The sequence below is a fragment of the Haliotis rufescens genome, unplaced genomic scaffold, assembly GCF_023055435.1.
Source record: "Haliotis rufescens isolate VD_foot unplaced genomic scaffold, xgHalRufe1.0.p SCAF_1, whole genome shotgun sequence".
Taxonomy (NCBI): Eukaryota; Metazoa; Mollusca; class Gastropoda; order Lepetellida; family Haliotidae; genus Haliotis; species Haliotis rufescens.
The window spans coordinates 62,745,723-62,768,210 of NW_025963779.1; the positions used below are offsets into that span (position 1 = coordinate 62,745,723).

At 41.5% G+C, this 22,488-nt stretch overlaps 1 protein-coding gene and 2 long non-coding RNA genes across 3 annotated transcripts in view; all 3 read right to left on the minus strand.

The window, feature by feature from the left end:
• Nucleotides 1–1,055: 1,055 nt before the first annotated feature.
• On the minus strand, nt 1,056–2,996 carry LOC124112547. Its single transcript, XR_006857627.2, has 3 exons — nt 2,349–2,996; nt 1,610–1,764; nt 1,056–1,141 (listed from the first exon to the last, which is right to left on the minus strand). It is a non-coding gene; the product is annotated as an uncharacterized LOC124112547 (long non-coding RNA).
• A 2,899-nt stretch (nt 2,997–5,895) lies between these two features.
• On the minus strand, nt 5,896–8,030 carry LOC124112536. The gene is made up of 3 exons (XR_006857621.2): nt 7,893–8,030; nt 7,060–7,211; nt 5,896–5,971 (listed from the first exon to the last, which is right to left on the minus strand). It is a non-coding gene; the product is annotated as an uncharacterized LOC124112536 (long non-coding RNA).
• A 10,257-nt stretch (nt 8,031–18,287) lies between these two features.
• The window catches only part of LOC124112572 (aquaporin AQPAe.a-like), a 73,077-nt gene continuing 68,876 nt past the window's right edge, over nt 18,288–22,488 (minus strand). Inside the window, exons 4-6 of the mRNA XM_046472734.2 lie at nt 21,779–21,859; nt 21,132–21,264; nt 18,288–20,387 (exon numbers count right to left, since the gene is read on the minus strand). Of these exons, the coding sequence (XP_046328690.1) occupies nt 19,969–20,387; nt 21,132–21,264; nt 21,779–21,859 (633 nt within the window). The 3' untranslated portion in view covers nt 18,288–19,968. The remainder of the gene's footprint in view (nt 20,388–21,131; nt 21,265–21,778; nt 21,860–22,488) is intronic.

Below are 22,488 nucleotides of genomic sequence, written 5' to 3' on the forward strand. Positions count from 1 at the left end.
TTACGGTTACCTGGAAAAGCTGTTTGGTGACTTTTGGCCTCTGCACGTGCATCTTTACGGCCAACGCGTTGCGTTTTGGAGATTGATGTTGCAGTTCTTGGGCAACTGTTTTAAGCCTTATACCAATTTGCTCACTTTTGATTTTGTTGATAGTTTTTGGGAAAAAATCAATTTGAAAGTGTAAAACTATACTTTCTTTTGCCCATGAGTTATATATTTATACTAGTTTTCCAGTTATCAAGTTAATGAAACTTCCCAGCCACTCCTTTACATATTATAGGCCTGGTGTTTGGGTACCATTGCGTGTGTCATCATGTTGAGTTCATGTTGAATGTGTGTATGATCTATTTCGATATTCGCCATTTGCGTTTGAATAACTGAATCACTAAACAAGACATATTTCGATGTTTATTTTGGCTATTCGTATTTCACTTTGCTGAATAACGAAATGTTTCGTTATTCGTCTTACAAATGCCACAGCTGGATTGCGAATTACTTCGTCCTTCAAGATACCCCAGAAAGGTGTGATTTGTTAAATATTTCATTTTATAATACCCTCGACATCTCTCTCAAAGCACACCAAGTCTCGAGAAATGTTTCCCTTCTTCGAAAAATCCACACCCTTCTCAATATCAAGGCATGAATGTCAGGGCAGCGTGAAGTATCGTAGGGGACATCACCTGGTGTAGTTGAGAGAGCTTCTGTTCGGAGAGCAAGGTCAGTGGTTCGATCCCCAGTCGTGTCCTACCAAAAGATATTTAAAGAAGGTACTTGTTTCTCTGACTGGCGCTGGACATTAATGGGATAAACTTGGCCCGGTCGGCTCGGAGTCATAAACTACGGCATAGTCTCTCAGTACGCTAGCACTATAAAACCGACATTAGTCCGGACTTTTACAAGCAGACACACACACACACTAAACACACACTCGTGCATGCACGTCGCTATAAATGTGAAAACCCATTTCACCTCTTATCACAGAACCTCAAACTAACTCACATGCACCAACAAACATATTCTTAAGTTACGGTGTATGTAGAAACTAAACACACGACTGCAATCTGAAGTAACTTTATTGACAAACACCCTTCTTGACACAATCACAGTGTCATATCCTGCAGCTTGATGGCGGCTATCACGGCTAAAACAAATACAAAGAGGAGCAGTGAAATAATGTATTGTAAGATGATGGTTAATATGATATATTTATTAGATGTCGTTACTACTTGTCACATTTGTCAAATATTGCACTCCCTTGTGATCACTCGTGTCAGGGAAAGGAGTAAGTTTTCTCGCCCATCATTCTCAACAGCCGATGGCATAACCTATCACCACTTTGAGGAGGACAGAGGTTTTATCAAAGCAACCACCTGTATATGTATACAACATTAATCTTATATTAAAATGCATATCCAGTCCTTTTGTTGAAGATAGCCAACTATTAAGAATATTTTGCCATTCAAGCCAGTATCTCCGTTGAAAATAAGGATGTGACACATGGCATTCGCGTCAGTTTTACGTTTTCAAATGTAAAGCTGCCCATTTCGAAAAGTTCGTAAGTCTTTATCTTAGCATGGTGCTTGCATTCGTTCAGATATTATATACGTACCTTGTGAGTATGGTCATTTGAGTGGCACTCGCATTCGTCCAGATGGTGGTTACAGTTGACATGGCCAGTACAGTTTGTGCAGAGGTTTTCGCAGAAAGAGTGGGAGTTAGAGCCTGAGGCTGCACACCCCTTGCCACAAGAGGTCTGGGCTGCCTCTGCAAGGAAACGATTCCAACTGTTCATGGACACATACCACCAACGTGAAAAGCAAACATTGAAGCAAATAATTAATTTCAATAAGATGCGAAGTTGATAACAAAAAACACTGCTCGTGACAGTGATTTATATGTTTGTTTGTTGTTAAACGCCGCATTCAACAATATTCCAGCAATATGACGACGGCCTGTAAATAATCGATTCTGGACCATACAACCCAGTGATTTACATCATCAGCATCGATCTAGGCAACTGAAATACGATGACATGTATCAACTTAGTCATAAACCTGACCACCTGATCTTGTTGGTCGCCTCTTACGACAAGCATGGGTTGAAGATAAATTCTAACCCGGATCTTCACGGATGTAAATGCTTGTGTTTCAGTTCTACTAAGCCCAGCCTATGTTGAAAGACAATCAGGTAGCGTTAGTTTCTTCTGATGGAAACTCTTCCAACCATTGACAGCCATTAATAAGACTCAATGCACATATTGAAAGATCTTACGACAACCAATTATGAACGACGACACAGAGCTGGGTATTCTCCGGACGGGTGTGAGTGGGGGTACATGAAATACTTACGGGTGGCGACCAGGAGAGAGGCAAACACGAGGACAATCACAAACTTCATGGTTTCTTTATGCTATGGTGTGTTTCCAGAACCTTATATAGCCGTGCGTATATAAGTCGTTCGTTTCGTCACATTCCAAGACCTGTTTATCAGCGAACATCTGCCCTGTTAAACTTTGGTTTTCAATAATAATTCATAGTTACTGTAGTCACTATTCCCATTTGAAGACATGTTTCTGGTCAAAAGAATCCATGCGCATTGCCCGTGTAAAAACACAAGCACATATATTACACAGCTCAGTATTATACAGACAAACACACGTGATGTCAAACAGTTGACACAAGCTACAGGGTCAATGCTTTAAAACTTTCTTTCACTTCCTCCTAGGGATTCCGTGTTAAGTTCATGGTTTCTTTAAGCTCTGGAGTGTTTCCAGTACCGTACATACCCGTGCGTGTTTAAATAGGTCGATACGTCACATTCAAGGTTGTTTATCAGCGTCCATCTCTCCTGTTAAACTTTGGTATTCAATCATGATTAATGTTAATTTTAGCCACAAATTACAATTATATAGTATTCTCATTCGAAGACATGTTTGACGTCAAAAGATGCGCATTGCGCATGAACGAAAGATGACAAACACAAAAAGACATTAACAGCGCAGCACAGTATTATACAGACATACACATTTGATGTCAAACAGTTGACATCATTACCTACAAGATGAAGTTTGTCTTTCTCCTTGTTTCGCTGTTCTCTTAGTTGTTACCGGTAAGGCCTGTTTTTCAATTACTTGTGTGTGTTAACATCCTTACCAAATAAATCACAACGTACACGCCAGGGAATAATCAGCCCAGTATAGTCTGCCTCTTGCAGATATTTCTATTCGATATGGAAAGGGTTTTGTCGCTTTATTTATACAACAGCGAGGACCCTGCAATATGACGGCATGTCAGGAGAGCGCAGAGATGCGCAAGTCAATACCATGACACACGAGTACGGCGATATTCATCAATAATCTGGGATTAATAATCATGACAGGTGGATCCTGGCATGGTTAGGGAGGCAACTCTTCACACTGAGAATCGGCGCCTTAGACCACTGAGCACCCGGGTCCGGATCCCAGGATGCTACGTCAACAGATTCGTGTGTTGACCATTATAGGCACTGGGGATTGTGTACAACCTGAAGCCTAGTTGGTTACACTTCAAAGAGGATCAGGTGGTTACAAAGTGAGTGGGTGAGTAATTATTGCTTTACACCGCATAAGCAATCTTGCGGCTATTCGTGGCCATTCACGGTTACATAGGTTGCGAACCGGAGGGAGTTTGTGTTCACAGTATCTGGTTTTTAATATATCAAGACCAGATTCTCGTTTACATCCCATAACGATTTCCTCATAATATCCGCTATTTACCATGAACGTTCAAATATAATGGTTATTCCACCTGACACTGCCCAAGTGCCTGGGGTACAGGGTAGCCTTGACGCACAAGGCGCCACAGTTCGCTGTGCACAGTTACGTCCCTTGGGTACGCCAGAAACCTATGATTGTGTGTTCGAATCCCGGTACGCCTGAATTGTATTTCTAGGTTTGTTAGCATCATACCCGTGCTCGTGGTTTCACTGATGTGGTAAATATCTGAGACCTGCATCACTCTGGCCTTTCCTTCCACGTTAAGCTGCCACGCCTTGATATAACCGGAATACTGTAAAACCGGAATGCGTTAAACCAAACTCACCCAGTTACTTGATTGAGGTCATTACACCCCTAGAACTGGATGTGTATTGAGGTCATTACACCCCTAGAACTGGATGTGTAACGTAGGTTGCACGCCTGGTGGTGAATGTATTTGTGTGGAGGCATGCAATAGGTTCCATGTTTGATATGGCTTATATACGTATAGGGTTCTTGGAATAGTTTGCACGCCTTATTTGAATGCCTTATAGGGTATATACATATATGGGACCCGTGAAGATCCGGGATAGAATAGGTCTTCAGCAACCCATACTTGCCGGAGGCGACTATGCTTGTCGTAAGAGGCGACCAATGGGATCGGGGAGTCAGGCTCGCTGACTTGGTTGATGTATGTCATCGTATCCCAATTGCGTGGATCGAAGCTCATCATGTCAATCACTGGATTGTCTGGTCCAGACTCGATTATTTGCAGATAGGCGTCATATATCTGGAATATTGCTTAGTGCGGCGTTAAACAACAAGCCAAACCAACCAAACCAAACCCTTGAGAAGGATCCTGAAATAATATATGAACATGGGCCTGGGTACGTTCGTTGATCCAAACTCCCTATACGTTCAGAGACACCAGTTGTACATCTAAGTTGATGGCGGATGGCAGTGGTTTCATCTTTGTGTTTCGACTTGGGGACATTACGTGACCAGCGCTAGACAGCATGTTCTGACAACAACGTAATTCTACTTGCGGGAGGCCAACAGGAGAGTTACGGTAACGAGGAGCACAGCGAACGTCATGTTTATTTAACTATGTACAAAGTTGCATCCTGTCAGTGTTAAACCCCTGTGTGCTGGCACATGCCAAGTTTCCTTATCGTTGCTTTTGGTTATAGTTCGTGTATTATCTGTGTCGCAGAGGCAGAAAGCCAGCCCCAAACCTTGTGAAATGCCTGGCATTCGAGTTGTCCATTACGTTGACATACATGGTGCCCGCAAGAACAATGTGTCATGCTTAAGACTTTACTCATGGAGGCAAACACATTGAAACTGATCCTGACATAACGACGTGTGGAGCTTTTGGTATTACAGCAGATGCTTGATTGCTTAGACGTGTTTTCTGCTTCATTTATCCGACATTTAATTTATTTTTTTTCTCCATCCATAAAATATGTTGCTCAGCATAAATTATATTCTCAAACAGTCGTTTATCTATATTTGCTTGTGTTCCACTTTTCAGGTTGAAGAAACGTCCCAGTCACTCCTTCAACATATAATTGGTCTGCTGTTTGGGTCCCACTGGTTTGTGGTCAAGTTGAGGTCATCAACAAGAAAGCGGAGTGAATGTACATGCATGTAATCTATTTCGGTATTTGTCATTTGGGTTTGAACTGCTAAACCACGAAACAAGACATATTTCATTGTTGTTTGGTCATTCGTCTTTCAATTATCACAGCTGGATGACGAATTCCTTCATGATTCGTCCTCTAACATACCCTTGTCACCCGAGAAAGGTGTGATTAGTTATATATTTCACTATATAACACACTCGACTTCTCTCCCCAAGCACGGCAAGTCTCGACAAATGTTTCGCTTCTACAGATTTCCACACTGTACTCAATAAAAAAGCGTAAATTATCACCTGGTCTACTAGACAAAGCATCTGCCCTGGGAGCGAAAGGTCGGTGGTTCGATCCCCGGTCCCGTCGTACCAAATAATGTTTAAAGATGGGACTGGCGCTCGGTGTCGGGCCTTAGTCATAAACCAGTCCGGACTAGTACACGCGCGCGCGCGCACGCAAGCACGCACGCACGCACGCACACACACACACACACACGTCGCTATATATGTGTAATAACATCGAATGTGTAATTCACAACTTTATTCGCATTATCACAGCGTCAGATCCCGCAGTGTGCATATCCGGGTGGAAAAGCTCAGGGCTGAAACAAATATAAAGAGGCGCAGTGAAATAATGTATTGTTGGATGATGGTAAATTTGATATATTAATTAGATGTCATACCGTGAATATGCTCCTGAATCCATTACTAACAAGACTGACTTCTCAGAATACTTTTCTTAATGTACTCATATTATACCAAAAGGTCCCACGTAAAGCAATTTTTAAGTATTATTTTGTCACATTTGTCAAATATAGGAGTAAGTATTCTCGCCCATCATTCTCAACAGCCGATGGCATAACCTGTCACCACTTAAAGGAGGACAGAGGTCTTATCTAAGCAATCACCTGTATATGAAGACAACATTAATCTTTTATCAAAATGAATATATGGCGGTTTTGTTGAAGATAGCCAACTATAGGATATGTTGCCGATCAAGCCTGTGAACAAATTATGGTAACACATCGCCTTCACATCGGTGTGACATTTTCGAATGTAAAGCTGCCCATAGCGACAAGTTTGTAAGTCTTAACCTTAGCATGGGGCTCGCATTCGTTCAGATGCTATATCATCTTCCCGTGGCAAGAAGGTTAACTGACTTTAAAAGTCGAGTTTCAACCCTTGCCGAACTAGGCTGGTATTATGGAGTTTCATTTTGTCTGGACTAACGAGTCTATGCATAGTCCAATCAAAATCGCGCACCGAAACCAAAATCCGGTTCGTAAACTGTCGTGCAGATTTCGATCGATTGCAGGATTTGCAAAGCATGTGCACCGCCAACTCTTTGTCAGCAGATATTTTCCAAATCCTTTCATGTTTTTAACCAAGGTGCTCACGTGGTTTGATGCATTTTGCGATGTAAGACCCGTTTTATCACAATATAGATCTTGATAATCGATCAGATCGTCCTGACTAGGCGCCACCATTTTGTGTGAAGCAAACGCAAGTGATACGAGAGGTGGAATCTGATTGGTCCACAGGAGAGGTTTAGAAGGGACATAATTGGTAATAGCCACTGGTGGCGCAAAGATCGAGCCCAGTAATTCCAGCCAAGTTCGGCAAGGGTGGAAACTGGACTTTTAAAGTCAGTTAACTCTCTTGCCTCGGGAAGATGATACTATATACGTACCTGGTGAGTATGATCAGTGTGGCACACGCATTCGTCCACATTGTGGAGACAATGGACGTGGCCATTACAGCTGGAGCAGAGGTTTTCGCAGAAAGAGTGGGAGTTAGAGCCTGAGGCTACACACCCCTTGCCGCAGGTGGTCTGGGCTGCCTCTGCAAGGAAACGATTCCATCTGTTCATATACGCATACCACCAACGTGAAAAGCAAAATTTGATATCTAAGTTAATATTAGAAATACTCAACAAAACCTATATTTATAATAATAACGCAAAGAAATTCATTTGGATAAGATGCTAAGTTCATAAAAGCACTGCGCGTCAGTTATGTTTGTTTGTTGTTTTAATGCCGCACTCTGCAATATCATGAGCATCGATCTCGCAATTGTGACACGATGAAATTCATCAACCAATTTATCGAACCTGACCACCCGTTCACGTTGGTCGCCTTGTATGACAAGCATAGTTGCCTCTGCTAAACAAGCATTGGTTGATGAAGATCACATATAACCCCCATTTCCACGGGTGCAAATGCTTGTCTTTCCAGCACGCGTTCGCCCAGCGTACGTTGAAGGAAAATCTGTCAGCGTTAGTTTCTTCTGGTTGTAACTCTTTCTAAACACTAATTTTAACAGCCATTGAAAGCACCCGATCAACATAATTTTTATATATTAAAAGTTCTTACAACCAACACATTATTTTGCAACGAATCTACAACAAAACTAAACATATTTGGAAGTCATTAAATAGAGTACAAGCTATGAGATACTGTAGGTATGTGAGACTGAACAACTACACAGAGTTGGGTATTCTCTGGCGGGACGTGTGTGACTTACGTTCGGCGACCAGGAGAGAGGCAAACACGAGGAAAATCATAAACTTCATGTTTCTTTATGCTGTTGAATGTTTCCGGGACCATGTATAGCCGTATGTGTATAAAGGTCGTAGACATGTCACATTTAAATACCTCCTTATCAGCAAACATCTGTCATGTTAAACGTTTGGTTAATTTTCAGTTTTCTAAAAAATATAGTCTTGTTCACATTTGTCTGACGACTTGTATAAAAGACATACGCAATGCGAAGGAACAGACACAAAGAACATATATAACAGCGCTGTACAGTACTATACAGACGTACAGATCTGATCTCAAACAGTTGACATCATTAGGTACAGGGTGAAGTTTGTTATTCTCCTTGTTTTCGCTGTTCTCGTGGTTGCAGCTGGTAGGATCTATTTTTCAGTAGTATGTGTACGTTAACATTCTTACCTTATAATTCAAAACGGCAACGCCAGGGAATAATCATCCCTTAAATAGTTATGGTTTTACAGCGATCCTTTTTCAGTTATGGAAACTTCACTTTTAAAAAGAGGAAGACTTTTGGATATCATTGTTCGTATCATTGACATGTGTTGTGTTATTGCTCTTTTGTGTGTCAATTGTGTGGGTGACGGTTGCTACCGTCAGGGCAGGACATGCTTAGCTGGAGGTGTGATCCATTCATGTGATATTCACCGCTATAAGCCTGTGAAATCTGTTTCGAGATGGAGACTGATAACTATCTGGCGTTGACGTTTTGAATTTGAAGTTTCATTTCAAGATATTATAATTTCCCCGTCTATAGTTTGTTTGTTTTCCATTGTACTGCTCGTTAAGAATTTCATTAGATGATATAAATAATGGACATGAAGGTTGTGTAAGTAAGGTTTTTTCTGATACTGATAAGGGTCCTAATGTTGTCAGTGAGTGGCCAAGATGTATATAGAATAGCAATGAATGTCAAGTATTTATGGAGAACTTTATATCAAACCTATCAGATGTTTATGATGTTTTGGGTGATCAGATTATCAATGATGCAGAAGTAGCTTTAGACTCTATTGTCAAGATATATCAGTCCTCAGCAGAACAGTTAAAAAGAATATATAAAGGATGCCCTATAAGAATACGTAATCAACCTCCATGGTGGGATAGCGATTTAGAAGATTTAAAAAATAGAAAGTATCATGCTCTTCGGGCCCATAGAGACCAGGGTTATGACTTAAGTGAATTTAGAAAGTTGCGCAACTTGTTTAAATCTAAATTTAGATTTAAGAGATATGTTTACCAGAATGATATGAGACAAAATTTAATTGACTGTAGAAACAATGCTAAATTATTTTGGAGAAGGCTAAAACAGGGTGCTTATGGTGAAAGCATTTCACAGCAAATTAGTAGCTATGATTGGATACAGCATTTTAGTAACCTTCTGTGTGTAGATAACATATCCACTGAGGGTTTTGATTATGACATATGTAATACGGAGGTAGAAGAGGCTTAACTTAAATGGCCCTATTACTATGATGGAAGTTTTGTTTCATATTGATAAGTTGGGATTAAATAAATCCCCTGGTCCTGATGGCCTTGCTGCTGAATTTCTGAAAGCATCATTAGATTATATTCTACCTGTGTTGGTCTTATTGTTTAACAACATATTTGATAATGGTGAATTCCCTAAAGTATGGGGAAAAAGTATAATATGTCCTTTATTTAAGTCAGGAGATAAACACTGTATTGATACTTATCGTGGAATCTCCTTGATATATATTATTTGTAAAGTTTTTTGCTCTACTCTTAACTCCAGACTGCAGCTTTAGTGTGACGAACATAATGTCATTAATGAAGCACATGTTGGCTTCAGAGCTAATCGCTCCACTATTGATAGTAGTTTCTGTTTGCAATCTATTGCCCAAAAATATGCCCAAAGGAAAAATGGAAGATTTTATTGTTTATTTATAGACTTTACAAAGGCTTTTGATTCGATTAAACATGACGTTTTGTTAAAAAGCTTAAATGAAGTAGGAGTTAGTGGCAAATGTTTTAAGATAATAGTTTCAATGTATTCAAATTTAAGTGCATATGTGTAAGACTCTCTGGTGGTTTAACAAATTATTTTTGGTGTAACATTGGTACGAGGCAGGGATGTACCTTAAGTCCGCAGTTTTTTATTATTTTTATAAACAAGTTAATGCACTTCATGCAAGAAACTGGTGGCAGGGGTGTCTATGTTTCACCTTCCTTTAAAGAGATGTTTGTTTTGATGTTTGCTGACGATGTGTCATCTATGGCAGATTCGTGTTTACAGTTACAAAAAAAGATATATGTCTTGGAACACTTTTGTGATGTAACGGGTATGAAAGTTAATTTGAATAAAACAAAGATAATGGTTTTTCGTAATGGAGGCCCTTTTCGTGCATATGAGAAGTGGTATTTTATGGGAAAACAGATTGATGTTGTATCGTCATATAGATATCTGGGTCTGGTTTTTACGCCCAAACTTGTTTGGAGTAAGGCACATCTTTCACTTACCGCCCAAGCACAAAAGGCTTTATTGGCTATTTATACATATTCCAAGAAATTTGGTAATTTATCATGTAAAGATTTGTTTAAAATAGTTGATGCTACAGTTGTACCCATTCTTTGTTATGGTGCAGAGATATGGGGTGTGAATTACTGTAGGAGAGTTGAAAGTGTACAGATAAAGTTATGTAAATGGATACTTAAAGTTGGTAAAAGTACTACAAATAATATGGTTCTAGGGGAATGTGGAAGAATTCCTCTCCAGTATATTTATATGACAAGAGCAGTAAAATATTGGACTAAACTTAATTATTTAAATGACAATAGATTACCATTTCAATGTTATAGCATGATGTTATCACAGGATGAGAGTGGAAGAGTAAATTGGGTCAAACATATAAAACATATTCTGTTTCAATTTGGATTTAGATTTGTTTGGGTTGCACAGGATTCACGTCGAATACCCGGGTTCACGAATTGAGTACAATGTGTGTAGCCGATATTTGGTGTCCCCCGCCGTGATATTGCTGGAATAGTGCTAAAAGCGGCGTAAAACCATACTAATTCACTCACTCAATTGCAATGGTTATCACACCAGACGCTGCCCCGGAGCCCTGTGGTTCATGATGTGCAACTGCTGGCTCTGACGGCCACTCCTTCTGTATTAACCTCTACACCAACTGTACTGGCAACGTCTACTGCAACCATCACCTAGACGGGTGCGAGTGCCACCCTCAAGATGATGAAGCAACGTGTATATACCCAAGACCCATTCATTACCACAGCTTGGTGTATATACCCTAGACCCATTCATCACCATAGCTTCGTGTATATACCCTAGACCCATTCATCACCACAGCTTGGTGTATATACCCTAGACCCATTCATCACCATAGCTTCGTGTATATACCCTAGACCCATTCATCACCACAGCTTGGTGTATATACCCTAGACCCATTCATGACCACAGCTTGGTGAATATACCCTAGACCCCTTCATCACCACAGATTGGTGTATATACCCTTGACCCATTCATCACCACAGCTTGGTGTATATACCCTTGACCCATTCATCACTACAGCTTGGTGTATATACCCTAGACCCATTCATCACCATAGCTTGGTGTATATACCCTAGACCCATTCATCACCACAGCTTGGTGTATATACCCTAGACCCATTCATGACCATAGCTTGGTGTATATACCCTAGACCCATTCATCACCACAGCTTGGTGTATATACCCTAGACCCATTCATCACCATAGCTTGGTGTATATACCCTAGACCCATTCATCACCACAGATTGGTGTATATACCCTAGACCCATTCATCACCATAGCTTGGTGTATATACCCTAGACCCATTCATCACCACAGATTGGTGTATATACCCTAGACCCATTCATCACCACAGCTTGGTGTATATACCCTAGACCCATTCATCACTTTAGCTTGGTGTATATACCCTAGACCCATTCATCACCACAGCTTCGTGTATATACCCTAGACCCATTCATGACGACAGCTTGGTGTATATACCCTAGACCCATTCATGACCATAGCTTGGTGTATATACCCTAGACCCATTCATCACCACAGCTTGGTGTATATACCCTAGACCCATTCATCACCATAGCTTGGTGTATATACCCTAGACCCATTCATGACCACAGCTTCGTGTATATACCCTAGACCCATTCATCACCATAGCTTGGTGTATATACCCTAGACCCATTCATCACCACAGATTGGTGTATATACCCTAGACCCATTCATCACCACAGCTTCGTGTATATACCATTGACCCATTCATCACTACAGCTTGGTGTATATACCCTAGACCCATTCATCACCGCAGCTTCGTGTATATACCCTAGACCCATTCATGACCAGCTTGGTGTACATACCCTAGACCCATTCATCACCATAGCTTGGTGTATATACCCTAGACCCATTCATCACCATAGCTTGGTGTATATACCCTAGACCCATTCATCACCACAGATTGGTGTATATACCCTAGACTCATTCATCACTACAGCTTGGTGTATATACCCTAGACCCATTCATGACGACAGCTTGGTGTATATACCCTAGACCCATTCGTCACTATAGCTTGGTGTATATACCCTAGACCCATTCATCACAACAGCTTCGTGTTTATACCCTAGACCCATTCATGATCACAGCTTGGTGTATATACCCTAGACCCATTCATGACCATAGCTTGGTGTATATACCCTAGACCCGTTCATGACCACAGCTTGGTGTATATACCCTAGACCCATTCATCACCATAGCTTGTTGTATATACCCTAGACCCATTCATGACCATAGCTTGGTGTATATACCCTAGACCCATTCATCACCACAGCTTGGTGTATATACCCTAGACCCATTCATCACTACAGCTTGGTGTATATACCCTAGACCCATTCATCACCACAGCTTGGTGTATATACCCTAGACCCATTCATCACTTTAGCTTGGTGTATATACCCTAGACCCATTCATCACCACAGCTTCGTGTATATACCCTAGACCCATTCATGACGACAGCTTGGTGTATATACCCTAGACCCATTCATGACCATAGCTTGGTGTATATACCCTAGACCCATTCATCACCACAGCTTGGTGTATATACCCTAGACCCATTCATCACCATAGCTTGGTGTATATACCCTAGACCCATTCATGACCACAGCTTGGTGTATATACCCTAGACCCATTCATGACCACAGCTTGGTGTATATACCATAGACCCTTTCATCACCTTAGCTTCGTTTCGAAAGTAAAGTTACAACGTGCATCGCTGCTATCTATAGCCTACTGGTGGCACAGAATGTATCTTGCTCATGTATTTGTAGCATCGTGTCATTCGAATCGAGCACAAAACGACGCTATGGTGACGAAGGACTGCAAGGTGTTTATATGAATGGAATGGCGGTGTTATACACTCGAGGATGTATGTTATGTGGTTTGTTCAGATGAAGAACTTAGCAGCGATAAACAGGTTCATAGAATTAACATCACGTTATAGAGTGAGTGAGTGAGCTACCACTTTTAACAGTATTCCAGTGATATCACGACGTGGCAGCTTAAACTGTTGCAGGTCTTTGACGTTTCCCATTTCGGCGAAACCCACGAGCACGGGTATGGTGCTGACCTTCCCTTAAACATAAACGGGGCGAACCGGGATTTTAACCCACAATAATACGTTTCTAGTGTGCTCAAGGCACGCAACTCTGCATAGCGTATTGTGGCGCCTCAGACGACTGGGCCACATTTTGTGAATCCCATATTTGATCTCAAGTGTAAACATAAATAAGATCCACCTTAACATGTGATTATGTGATACATTAGAACATTGGCACAGGGAAGAGGTATCCAGGCGCATAAGACGACTGTGTAGAATTGTGTCCCTTATATGAGCCAGAATCCTCTGATCGTTAGTTCGAATCTCAACGACCTGCATCACCCTTTGGGCTTTCTAAAACGTTTCCACATATAGGCGACACGCCATGATGTAACGGAAATACGATTCAGGCGGAGTAAAACCAGTTCTCTTCCGAGACAAACAGGTATTGCCACAAGTGTATGGCATAATCATTAACAATAAACAATTAAACATTCTTACTAATAATTTTATTAATTCACGACGCGTATGACTTGTATCCATCTCCACCTTGTTGAAACAATTCAAGGCTGCAACAAATAAACAAAGGGTCAGTTCACCAACAAATAAACAAATCAGCTAAATTAAATTCAGTTTTAGGGAATTCAGTTTTAAAACCAGCCTTGCTAATTTACACTTTTAATTAAATTATGTGTGAAAAAAACCCGTACCGTCATCGCATCGATCCGACATAAAAATAATATTAATATATGACTGTCAACAGTAGCATGGGACAATGTCTGGTCGTCGTGTCATGACTGTTGTCATTTCCAGTCTACCAATACCTGTGCTCAGCGACCCGTGAAGATCCGGGGGTAGAATAGGTCTTCAGGAACCCATGCTTGCCGTAACAGGCGACTATGCCCTTCGTAAGAGGCGACTAACGGGATCGGGTGGTCAGCCTCGTTGACTTGGTTGATGCATGTCGTCGATCCCAATTGTTTGGATAGATGCTCATGATGTCAATCACTGGATTGTATGACCCAGACTCGAAAATTTACAGACCGCCGTCATGTAGCTGGAATATTGCTGAGTGCGGCGTTAAACAACAAACAAACAAACAAAACCTGTGCTCATCAGATTCATGATTGCAAGAGGTTATTACACTTCTGAAACTATTGCATATAATGTACGTGCCTTGTGAGTATGGTCATTCCCGTGACACTCGCACTCATCATTATGTGTGTTACAATGGACGTGTCCTGCACAGCTGGTGCAGAGGTTCTGACAGAAGGTGATTTGGTTTGAGCCAGCAGCGACACAGCCTGTGCCACAGACCGGATGGGCTGCGTCGGTCAACGAGACAAACTGTGTGTCATCAAGTTACCAAGTCACGTTGTTGTAGCTGAGTGTCACTTTATTTCCAATACAGGTAGAGAAAAGAAACTTTAAATTTGTTCAAAAATCGTAAAATATATTGGACACATATTTAAGAGGGTAAAAAAAGGACACATAGGGGTACTGTGTCGACTCTCTACTCACGGGAGGCCACCAGCAGAGTTGCGAAGACGAGGAGTACAGCGAACTTCATATTTCTTTGAATATAAATAGTGTTGAAATCAGTCAGCTTTATACAGTAGTGCGCTGACATATGTCACGATTTCACTATCCTATCAACGGTACCACAGTTTAGGTAGTATCTGTCTGGAACATGAGAATCTCAGCCTTGTCAACTGAAATGTCTGGTTTGTTACTTGTCAATATAAAAATAAATTCGGCCAAAAGAAATAGGGGAACCGGGAATTCAGGAGGAGCTCCGAAATGCGACCTGGATGATTGTATGTCATGGAATCCCTTATGGCGACGTATGTACCGTAATTAACCATCATCACGTTATACCTAAGCTGTGTTAGACTGTCCAGTTGTGTTGTGGATAGAACGTCTGTCCGGAGAGCGGAAGGTCACTGGTTCGATCCCGGCCGCGTCATAACAAATTACGTGAAGAGAATTGTGTGAGAGTCTAAAACAAGGACTGGTCGTCTCGGAGTCAGTGTAATTTGTCCGAGTGGGGGACTAGAAAACATTTTAGCTGTTAAGGTCTCATAGGCAGTTTCGACAAGATTGTGTCTGTTGATATGGTCAGTAGATCGCAGAGATCTGAAAGTCTGATTATTTTGAAACATTGAAGGGCACATGGAGAACAGCTCTCATACACTTCACGTTAATACGTTAATACGGATAAAAGCGCTTCCGGGCCTTTCATTAAGTTCTGTGGATTCAAACATTTTATCTTAGAGATCTTAGGGACCGTACAGTCACTTCGTTATGTCCTAATATGGTGATTCCTTGACCACAGCTCCTAGGGACATTCGGTATGGTGTTATGTCCAAATAGTGTGGTTCCTGTGGGTCAAAGCTCAGGGACTATCCTATGGACATTCGTTATGTCGTTATGTCGTTATGTCCAAATCTTGTTTTCCTGTGGACAATGGCTGAATAATAATAATAATAATAATAATAATAATAATAATAATAAATTATAACTTTGCATCAAAATGTAAATATGAAATGTAGATAATGTAATGAATTTAATGAGACTGTCCAACACATTGTCAGTGGATGCCCAGCTTTGGCACAAACACAGTATCTTAAGCGACATGATGGAGTGACTCGATCATTTTATTACCGTCTTCGCCATGCTTGTGGTTTTGACACAGAGGTCCATCCATGGTACCACCCGGAATATGTAGAGGGCATCATGGAAAATGATAACTACAAAATTCTTTGAAATAGGCCCGTATACAGCCTTAGACGTATCCAGGCCAACAAACCTGATCTTGTCCTTTTGGATAAATCCAATGAAAATATTTATGTTATTGACTTTTCTGTCCTCTTTTGACACAAATGTGATTGACAAGATTCAGGAAAAACATGGCAAATATGCGGACCTCGCTTTCGAAATGTCACGCTTGCAACCCAAGTATCAAGTTGTTAGATTCTCCATTGTTCTCGTTGCCTTAGGTTTGGTACCTCCCAATCCGTTGACTGACATTGGGAGAGTACTCGGGTTTGCTACCAGCCCTTCTGACAATCTGCGTGATGCAGAAGGCTGCAGAGTTGGGGAGTCTTCACATTCTCTGAAAAGTTCTCGGTGGGTTTGACTCGGGGGGGGGGGGGGGGGGGGGGGAGGGGGGGGGGGGCGGGTAAGGGCTGATGATGAGCCTAACCAGCCTGACTGTGCCAGGATCACCCAAACCCACTTTGCTGTATTTTTAATTTTTAATTTTGATAATAATAATCATAATAATCATAGAAATAGATATAATAACATAATTGTACTTATGTAGCGCAACACTTCACATTGACGTATGCTCTGTGAACTAGTAATAGAATGACGCAAGTCATCCGCATCAATCAAAAAACACTGAATCATGCGTTTAATGAAAATAATTCTTGAAGGTGAGTGTTAAGTTATTTCTTGAAAACAGCCAGTTGACACTGAATATGACATAAACCACTTGCGTCCTGCTGTAGGGTCTACATGTGCAGATAACACGCATTCGACACCAAGGAGTGTCTACATGAGGAGATAGGGCACATTTCAGCGGGATCAGCTGTTGATCGTACATACAGATTACAGTGACGAGATTACTGAGTGTGACAAACTGGAGACAAAACGGCAGTAAAGAAAAGCATGTTTTATTATGACAAATGGTGACACATGACTATACACGCATGTTATAATGTCAATGCATTACACATCAAATACATGCTTTTTACGATATATGGCCTCACAATGAGACGTCACGGTGTATATAGCTTTGGTATGCTGGTCGTAACACGAACATCACTGGAAGTGGTTAGCTGAGGAAGGCCAACAGAATACACACAGAGCGTGCATGTGCTTTCCACGAAGGCAATACTGCAGTACATATTGTGATCTCTCCAGTTTAGTGCCAAGAGTAGTTGGATGCTCACACTATCAACCACCTGTTTGGTTTACTTGTGCCAATTGCTAGACTAGGCCGCTAAAATTCTTTTCATCATCAGGCTCTATGTTTTTAAAAAATCATTCTTAAAAAAGCAAGTAAAAAATGACTAATGTGAGCAGCTACAAGTAATATGTCACACATGTACGTGTTACTATAATGACATATATTATTTTGAATACTGATAATTGAGACAGTTCACACATCAGTTCCGCGTGTGCGGCCTTTTGATAAACATCGCGATAAACCTGAGTGAGATACCAGTTCAGCGTCGGCTTAAAATGTCCTGCAAATTCCTTAGACGCTTAAGTTGTGGGGACAACAGACTGTGATCATGGGGCACACACCCCTTTTTATTTCAAACAAAATATTTTACTTCTCTATAAATTACCACCGAAGACAATAAATAGATCTTAATTGTGCACCCCCCATTTTCAAAAAAGCTGTATCCGCCCATGGTGTATATAACGTGTTCAAGAAAGTAACCTGATATTGGTGACCAAAAGCACTCTGTAACCTGTCGACTTCTGTTACCTATAGTCATACGATATATCGAACACCCTTTTCAGTAATATCGCTCAGAAACATAATTGGTAATACCCTAGCCTGCTAATACATTTGAAAAAAACCTTACTTCAACACATGAATTGGCCACGTACATCAATCACGGCATTGATATACACAAGGATATGTTGAGGACAATTTATGAGACAACAATTGGTGATAGCAATGTATCTATATACATTTATATACAAGAGGCACGTCCTTCAAAACAGTTTGTTGACGCTATGCTCACATTTTATGAGCGCTTCAGTTTTCAGGCTGTCACTTGTGCTTCGTAACATTTCCCCACCCCCCGGGGAACAAACACCACCCACCACTACCTTATGTTTATCACATGAGCTACTACACTGGGTACCGTGTCGAACCAGTGGTTACACAGCGTCAATGTAACCTTATATATTACCCAAAATAATTTAAACAACACACGATTCTTTCATTTAACTATATTTAATCTGCCATGGCACGACAGAATAACTAGTTCTATGAAAGAGTCTGGCGCTCTAAAAAAAATTGAAGTATGATACATTAAGAGTTTGTCGTGATATATTAATGTCGCTGCGCATAGCCTGCCATAGCAAAGTACCGAATTAATAAGAATGGTATTTTATTGGAATCTTACTTTACAAATTGTACATTTGTAGTACGTACATATTTAATATAAGTAATCCTTTAACTTGTCTTTCCACACCCTCGAGTATGCAGCATATCACATATATTATTGTTTGTAGGACTGAGAAAACACACCACGGGTAATTGAGGATGGTCACTCCAAAACACTTCAGATCTTTAATTTCATACGTTTCATTATTTTCATTCCGACCACAGATCCCATGGCTTGAATGGATTATATTCAGTAAACGAAATAATTAACTAGTCCAATGTTTTGTATTCGGTATAAATAAATGAAAACAGCTTAACATCACACATTGCTGAAATAGACCAGTTGTTCTGCGTTGGTTCGTCGCGATAAATGATAGGGGTTCGCACACATGAAAAGCATTCAAGAGGTTGTTCCATATCAACTATAATTGACGACCAGTATCTGAGAAGGCCTAGGGTATAACAACAAGGAGTATTGACCCCGTCTGTTGACCGGCAACTGCATAGGAGGGCTTTACCGTGATGAACCAGCATCCAAGAATCATTTCGTGTCAGTTATACATATCCTTGTGACGAACACATCGGTCTGAGATAGATAGGGCTCTTCCAACCAGGTCTCGGGTGTGGACAAAACATGTACTGTGACGCTCTACACTACAAAACAGTGGCAAAAAGTCATAGTTCCAGGGAAACATGTTCCACAATTAACAGGTATACTGCAAATGTGATTTTTTTTAATTTAGTGTTTGTCTAACTTGATCACCAGGACGACGCGGTCATTTTCTGCACAAAACAACCCGCGACGTTGCGAGACAAAGTGACACTGTTAATACAGTTTGTATGTACACGCTTTGGTTAAATCTTAATGTTCTAGTATAGGGGCTGAAGGAGTCCATGTTCATGCTGCTGTCTTCGATCTACATCAGCGTTGGAATACAACATGGCGGCCCCGTTCCACACTTCATGGTGTTGCACATTCAGTTATGACACATGTATGTTCCGAATGTGTTTTTTATGTACTTGAATCTTTAAAAAAGCAGCAATTTCACTGACCGCGTGGAAGTTATAATAAATCCACCCTGATCTACGCAGTCATGTCTTGCTTAGCAGACAGGCATTCATACAGACCCCTAAACAATTCCCGTTAAGGCAGGAATCTTCTCTCCCCTCAATCGTGTCAGGCAGGGATCCACCCTACCCCTTCAGAACTGGTAGCATTCCACCCATCAAGTCTTTCCGAGTAGGTATCAACCCTGAATCCCTGGGGCCTGTCTAGCCGGTATGCATCGACCACCCTAGAACCCCTCAAGCCTGTCTGGCGGGGTAGGGATCCACCCTGACGTCATCAAGGAGTATTTCCTCGTTCACTGGTTCCGCCATGTGTGCGCTTCGTGCTGGGGGTGGGGGTGGTATCCGCCGAGGATGGGTATCAAAAGCATAGGCTTGGTTTTCCGTCCCTGCCGTGGTGTTGTCCACGGGCATATAGTTCTTATAGCCTCTGCGCCCCCCTACTGGACCGCCATAGTTTGTACCAGCCTCGTGTTCGTGATTACTGTTGTAATGGTTGCCATAGCCACCACTCACGTGATTACCATGGCCTCCACTCACGTGATTGCCGTATGAGCTTCCGAGGTTGCTGTCATAGCTACGAGCCACGTGATTCCCGTATGTATGAGGGGCGTGATTTGGCGATGACGTTGTTGTTGGCAGGGTACTGACTTCATCTGGAAAAAAAGAAAATGTGCCGTTAGTACGGATACAGTTTCAAATACATGATATTGTTCATAGTATATACCCCTGTGGGGACTCCGGATAAGAACACAGGTCCCCAGCAACCTATGCTTGTCGTATAAGCCCACTTATTGAGTGGAGTGGTCAGGCGCGGTGACGTGGTTGATAGCATCGTTTCCCAAATGGGTGGATCGATTATTTATAGGCCGCCGTCATATAGCTGGAATATTGCTGGAGTGCGGCGTTAACAGAAAAATTCAATCGTTACATAAACCATCATTTCAAGAAAACAGGTGTTACAAATAGGGGACACGCTGGACCGTGTAGTCTACGGCGAGTCATTGTACTGAGTGACTCCCAATGTACTAGCTAGGATCCACTGGTCGGGGTTAGAAACCCTGATTCGTACTAGTTATTCTCCCGGATTTCACCATTGTGCTAAACGTCTATAGCCTACGTCACTTCCTTTCAGTCAAACCGTGACACGCCGTGATTCTGAAATACTGGTAACCCAACTCACTTTAGTAACATGTACATTCTACTAGGCTAAAGGCTTAAGCCGCGTTGAACATGAACTATTACGCAGTGTTGGGTGCTTACATGCCACGGATCGTATTCGTGGAGAATCTGGAATTCGAATCCTGACTTTACATAGAATATTACGAGCTTGGACACGCTCGACTACGCTAAAAAGCCCCGTCATTGCCTAAAGCAGCACAATTACGAACGACTCTTACCCTCATCCACATCCGGATACGATGGTGACTCCTCAACACTGCGTGGTTTTCTGCGACTCCTACTAGGGTCGAATATATACTCGTATAACAAGCCAGACATTAAACCGCCCACCATTGGTCCAACCCAGTAAATCTGAAAAGGGAGAAATGACTTAAAGCATTTGACGTATTGTGGATTCAAGTCTTCATTCTTCCAGTGCGTGTACACTGACGACACAAATTCCAACCGACGTGCCACGTCATGATCGGTATTGGTCATGTTACATGACCTCCTCATTTCAATACAATAGACAGTACGAGATCCTGGTTTACGATAAAAAAAGTGTACTCGAGCGACAACTGTTTTGTCCCAATAGCCGAGCAAGGATACTTAAAGACTAACATTTAGACCGAGAAATATAATTATCTCATTTAATAATATCTATCCACAAAATAAAAGTAAAATGTAAATGGAGCCCAGAACAATGCTTAATTACAGAGCTGAGGCAATCAAGACTTGCCAAATCAGTCTATACTTGAGTTGGATTCATTTTGTAATATAATGCCTAGGGTCTGAGAAACAGACTGGGTGCAGACAGGAGAGCAATGAGCAGTGTTGCGAATGATGACGCCTGAAAACGTCACATGACGCCAGTGAAATGACTCACCCAATGGTTCCTCCATCTATTCATGACAAAGGCGGGGCCCAGAGACCGCGCCGGGTTCATGGAGCTGGTGGTGAAGCGATACTGAAACAACAGCAGGTACAATGTTAAGGATGACCAGTGCATGTCTAGAAACCTATCAGCACACTACCCGGGGTTCTGGTCAATGTCAAGTCGTTTACGATGCTTAAGGAAGCGTACCTATAAACACGTAATGACACGTGACACATTGGCTTGCAAGATGAATTGTCTGATGAAATCGAGGTATGTATTCGCCAGAGTCCCGTTACTCGAAGCTATTGTATCAGGTATGGCAGTTTGGACAGTTGAAGTGCTCAGATCGCTTAGTGGAACGCGATCCTGTTTGCCATCGTCAAGCCTTGTAAGGTACATGTAACCTCTGCGCTTTTACAAATAATGACTGACATTAATACATAACGCCATGACGGCTGACCCACATTTCACCAAGACTGACGCACATTACACCAAAACTGAGTCACATTGCACTTGTTGACTCATATTAAACCAAGATTGACCCACATTACACCTAGGCTGACTCACGTTATACCTTGACTGACTCAAATGACACATAGGCTGACTGACGTTACACATAACCTGATTCACATTACACCAAGACTGACTGACATTACACGAAGACTGATTCACATTACACGAAGACTGATTCACATTACACCTAGATTGGCTCACATTAC